The following is a 5,773-nucleotide window of genomic DNA, read 5'->3' as shown; positions in this document are numbered from 1 at the left end:
TTTCTAAGAGAGAATTATACTGACACTGGAGAACAGCAAAGACCAATCCTGTTTCTGAACTTCATTTAACTAGAAATACATCCATTTGGGGGAAAGCCTCTAAAATGTTTTAGGGCTAGGCATTTTTTAAATAAACCCTGTGAGGTATTCTCACAGAATTTTACTTGCACTAATGTAACCTAAGTAGATATACCCAAGTATCTCAAAGTACTGCTTTTAGAACAGTGAGACAAGGTATGTGTATAGAAAGACAAGCTTCTTTTCGATAAAGCATAAACTAAATCTAAACAAATGCCTTTGCCAAAATAATGTTTTATTTCAAAAGATACTGATAAGGAGACCGAAGACTCAAAGGGTATCTATAGATTCCAAGTCACACTCCCAGCCCCCGAGCGGTCTGTCACATCAAAGGGCTCTCTCTGACGGCTTCTGATGCTGGTCTGCAGGCGAAGAGCTCTTTTCCCATAAGCCGTCTCCATTTTTTTTGTAGAGTAGAGCTTTCTTTTCAGGAAACAGTGCGTTCATTGGAGATGGGTATTTTTTTAAAAACAACAAAGTCGATCTGATATGTTCCACAAAGTGCGGGGGCTCAGCCAGAGGTGAGGTGGAGAGGTTCTGGAAAATAAGATTCGGGGTATGAGCAAAGAATGACCTTGCTCTCGCTTTGATACAGCCATCCTAAAATAGACTTTCAGTGTTCTTTATACATTGGATATATGTATAAAAACCCTAAACCCATAGTCATTCTTAGGAGCAGATCGCACTATCTTCCCAAGGAATTGCTGGTGAGTTTGAACCACCGACCTTGCATTTAGCAGCCCAGTGCTTACTTGCCAATGAATGTAAAGTTACATCAGAAATGAGGTGCTGGGTTAATGAGGTAAAGCGTACCACTTGTGCTGCAGATTTCTAAACATGACATTACTTCTTATCCCTGTTGGCAAAGAAGCTAAACAGACGAAGCAGGTGCCAGTGGCATACTTAAAGCAGTCTGCTGAAGGAAAAGCAGCTTTCCCTAGTCTAAACCCTTTTTTGTCTTACAGTGGAAGATATCAAGCGTTAAGACTTGGCCAACAGTAGACTCTCACCTCTAGTATTTGCTTATCATCTTGCTGCAACCAGAAATCCACATGTGGAAATGGCAACCAGGAATACGGTCCTATGCGAAGTTGTTCTGTCTTTGCATCGTAAATGCTAATCATCTAAAAAAGGGGACATTTCAAGACTATAATGTAAAGGGTGTTACTACTTCTGAAACCCTACCAGGGTAATCTATGCTGAGTGGCACCTGGATAATAGGAGTCTTAGAAGTTTTGTCTCACATCATGACAAAAGCTGCTACTTAACTGAATGCTTGCAATGTGTCTACTTTTGTGTTGTGTGGGTGACTACATTATTTTATTTAGTCCTTATAAGAGTCCTGCAGGAAAATGACCATTTCCTTCATTTTGGGTGAAAACCTGAGGTGCAGAGAGATAGTGCCCAAGGTCCCCTGAGCCAGGAAGTATCAAAGTTGGGCTTCAAACCCTGGTGTGTCTTACTGAAGCCTGCTCCTCATGGCAAGTCTAAAATACATTATTTATACCCAAGCAACTAATCACCTTGCGACTACAAGCACGTAATGTCTACTGCCTTACCTAAAGGAAGGAAAAGGCAGTTTATAAAAAGCTAGTTTGCCAAATGACCAATTCTCTGAATGCCGACATTCTCCCAGTGGTATTTTTAACTTTGTTACTGATGTTCAATTTTGGCTTTTGTAGACACAAATATGTTCCTATGTATCACTTTTTTTTCTTTTTATATCATTTTATTGGCTCTTACAGCTTTTATAACATTCCATATACCAATTATATCAAGCATATTTGTACATATGTTGCCATCATTTTCTAAACATTTACTGTCTATTTGAGCCCTTGGCATCAGCTCCTCTTTCAAACATTTTTCAGTGGGAGTGCCATCTTTCCTAAATAGGCAGATTTATTGGGTGCTTTGGGGTGCTCTGAATGCCATCTCTATTTTCTACATGTTGAGCATTGTCAAATAATTCTTTCACCCACTCTCAGTGGATAAAGCACCTGTCTTTTAAAGTTGCAATTTGGAGTTTTTATGTCTAACTTGTAAAGTCAAAATGTTCATCTTAGGTCTTTATGTCTAGCTTTTAAAATTCAAATTGTCTTAAAAAGCACCCTGAGGAAACCAGAAGTTTTTTAATTAATCTGATCATTCTGTTAGGTTAACTACATCAATCAAGGCAATTCGTGCTGAGTGACTGTCCCGAAGAGTATACCATCCCGCTGACAGTGGGGAGAACACACTGCTGCCCCCTCCTGGTCTCACTTTTATCACATAAAAGGGCTGTGTTCTCTTTGGATCTGGATGCTGTGGATTCACACCTGCTTCTCCCTAACTACACCTCTTAGAGCAGTGGTTCTCAACCTGTTGACCCCTTTGAGGGTCGAATGACCGTTTCACAGGGGTCGCTCGATTCATAGCAGTAGCAAAATTACAATTATGAATTAGCAATGAAAATTTTATGGTTGGTTGGGGCACTATAACGAACTGCATTAAAGGGTGGCAGCATTAGGAAGGGTTGCTGTCTTGGGGAGTGAAGAGGGATCTTAAGCTTACAATGTAAGGTCATTCATTACTCTTTTGCTTATTTGCATGTTTGAGGGTGGGGTCAAACTCCAGCTCAATGCCGTGGAGTCGAATAAGACTTTTAGCAACCCTATAGGACAGGGTAAAACTTTCTTTTGGTTTCCAAAACTTTACATCTTTATGGGAGTAGACACCCTCATCTTTCTCCCTCAGAACAGCTGGTGGGCTCAAACTGTAGACTTTGTGGTCAGCCGCTCAGCACATAGCCCACTATGCTGTGAGGGCTCTGTGGGTCCCTGATTATTTATAGCTCCAAAGCTGGCTTAAACTTTTCATTTCTATAGGCTCTAGACCTTAAGGCTTTGGAATCTGTTGCCTTCCCTCCTTTCCCCTTAAACCTGTAACACAGATGACTGCAAACTCACTGGTCCTCCTGTCAGAGCTCTCGCGGCACGCAGCTCCTCCTCTGGTCCTCTGTCCTTAAAGGAGGCTCTGTAAATTTCGGCAGTTTTAATGTTGACAGCTGTGAGGGATGACAAGATGGCTTTGAATTGGCAAAAGACTCATTCACTGCCATCTAGTTGATTTGGACTCACAGTAACCCAACAGGAACCACCCCGTGGGTTTTCGAGAGTGGAAAACTTCATCTTTTTCCCACAGAGCGGCTGGTGGTTTCGAACTGCTGATGCATAAGCAGACCAATGCATAACCATGCCACCACTAGGGCTTCTGGCAAGAGTACCATGAAACATTTGCATAATCTTACATTTCTATTATCATACTTAAGAGTATGGATAAAATAAAATCTCCCTCAAAGAGAGAAGAATGGAAGCTGAACAAAAGGACTCATGTCTGTAGCTGCCCCTTTACAGCGAGGGAAATGTGACCTTCCAGCCTAGTCTCTTACTGAAAATGACTGAGGCCAAATCAGGAGTGCCCAGAAGGTCATCTTCCTGGGGCTCAAGCTCTCTGCAAGCAGGCACTGGCCAGATGCTCCCTGGTTAGCCTTGCAACCAAATGCATTGTCTATGGCTGGCAATGGGATAGTGGCCAAGGGTCATGGCAAGGCCCAGGGTTTTTGTAGGTTTAAAATTTTGACTAATATTTTAGGCATGAAGTTCAGAGAATGAAATCATGAACACCTTGTATACCCATGGTTCAGCTAGCCAGCATGTCACTGACAAGTAGAAGCCCCATGCAAGGGCGCCTGTTATCCTCTAGCTCTAGAGTCTTCGTGGCTGTCCCAAAAGGTGAGATGGCCAGTAGGTGTTCTTTTAGCTTGCTGGTTTTACATTTTCTTTTCTAGGATCTTGTTTCTCAATCAAAATCTTACTGGTTTCCGGATTTTGTTTCTCAATCAAAATCTTACTTGGTTCCCTCTGTAGAAAAAGATTAAAATGCTCAACTCAATCTGCTCCCCAATATGCTGGCTAGAGAAACATATATATCCCTAGCCTTCCAGAGGGGAGGAGCAGGGGGCCTGCCAACAGCTGGCATGTGCTCATCATGGAGGAGTGGGCTGTGCTTTATGCCTGCTACCTTATTAGTCTTGGAAGTCCTAGGATGATATGGACATTAGTTTGTACATAAAGGTTAAGCCGCATGCTAAAGTTTGAAAGAAAGTCTGTAGTATATCCACAGCAGTGGGAATTGGGGTTTTGCACAATCACTTTAACCATGCCTCCCAGACCTCCAAAACCAAGCCTCCAAACCTCAAACACACACACTACTTACCAATGCCATAAATGATTGGAAAATGGCTTTCATTTTCTTCCCGATCATTTAATTCTAGCCAAAAAAAAATGTGTTTTTCTTTTTAGATACAATTTTTAAATAACATCAAACAATTGTTTTCATTTTGAATAATAAAGAGGGAAACCCTACTGCAAAGGGAGAAACACAAAATCAATGAGGCTGGGTCCTGGTCTCCCTGGTGAAGCCCAGAGTGAGGAGATTTACATGGAAACATAGCCCCTTCAGGAATGAACCTATCCAGTGGTAGCTTCAGTCTGCTTTCCAATCCCTGCCCTTCCCAAGAGTAAAGAAATCTTCTGATATGTATGCCCCAGGATGACAAAAGGAATTGCCCTGAGGCAGGCCCGCGGTAACTGAAGGTTGAACAGGAACTGGACCTGGGGCTATAGGGTAAGGAAGGAAATTCTGACAGATGTGGAAAATGAGCAAAGGGTCAACACATTGTGTTTCTTCTACCTGCAAGGTCCTGATGTCTGGTCCTGCCATAAGGGTAAGGGCAAAAGTTCCTAAAATCTGCTTAGCTTGGGGAAAGATTGCAGAACTTACCTGTCACACATAATGTCACTAAATGAATGTCCTCTTTTTGTCTGTCAAATTCACCTATAATTAGAATTTTTAAACTGAATTTTAAAAGTTACTTAAGATTAACAAAACATGCTGAGAAAGTCAAGAGGGAAGAGGGATAAAACCAGTTGAGTAACACATCCTCTAAGCCACACATCTGGCTGCTGTTTTATCAGCCCATAGGTACTGACTTTCAGAGGCCTGAAAGCCATTGACCACATTCTTAGGCTCAGGCTTAAAGGAAATGGAGACCCTTGGGGGATAAAGTTCATTACAGAAGCTATTCTTTCCTTAAGATTTTTTTTTCCTTCTTAGTATGAGAGGCGGGTCACTGGCAAAAGTTTGGAAAATACAGGAAAGTATGAAAAAGTAGGTTTACGTACCTATAATCTCAGCAAAGTTAAAATTCAGTGTTTCTTTTCTATGCAGAACTCAGGTCACATTATAGAGAATTGTGTATCCTCTCACACCATGTGATAATTTCATATCCTGATTTGTCTGTATGAGGGAACCTTACAAGTTTCGTGGACTAATCTAGGGGACACTAAAGTCTTTAAAAACAAAACCAAACACATGTAAGTTCTTTATTTGGGACACTAAGGTCTTACGGCATGACAAAAATCAAAGGTAATGTTCTACATCCTACTTTGGTGAGGACCAACTGGGGTCTAAAAGCTTGTGAGGAGCCATTTGAGGTGAAAATATTAGTCTATCTCCATCCAGAGGGGAAAAAAGTGAAGAAAAATTTTTTAAAGAAACAAAAAGGTAAACAATCTAGTGGGCTAATGGACCATGCCAACATCAGACTCCACAAACTTAAGACCAGAAGTAGATGGGGTCTGGCTACCACTACTAA

General features: G+C 41.5%; 1 protein-coding gene across 1 annotated transcript in view; it reads right to left on the bottom strand.

The window, feature by feature from the left end:
* Nucleotides 1–292: 292 nt before the first annotated feature.
* NTAN1 (N-terminal asparagine amidase) overlaps nt 293–5,773 on the bottom strand; it is a 23,972-nt gene continuing 18,491 nt past the window's right edge. Inside the window, exons 4-8 of the mRNA XM_045286058.1 lie at nt 4,900–4,953; nt 4,333–4,386; nt 3,024–3,121; nt 1,089–1,202; nt 293–615 (exon numbers count right to left, since the gene is read on the bottom strand). Of these exons, the coding sequence (XP_045141993.1) occupies nt 406–615; nt 1,089–1,202; nt 3,024–3,121; nt 4,333–4,386; nt 4,900–4,953 (530 nt within the window). The 3' untranslated portion in view covers nt 293–405. The remainder of the gene's footprint in view (nt 616–1,088; nt 1,203–3,023; nt 3,122–4,332; nt 4,387–4,899; nt 4,954–5,773) is intronic.

Source organism: Echinops telfairi, unplaced genomic scaffold (assembly GCF_000313985.2).
Source record: "Echinops telfairi isolate 266 unplaced genomic scaffold, ASM31398v2 ScPeMD7_5;HRSCAF=22, whole genome shotgun sequence".
In the NCBI taxonomy this organism is placed as follows: Eukaryota; Metazoa; Chordata; class Mammalia; order Afrosoricida; family Tenrecidae; genus Echinops; species Echinops telfairi.
Note: the sequence above shows the minus strand (reverse complement) of the source record. Positions and strands in the feature narration are given on the sequence as shown.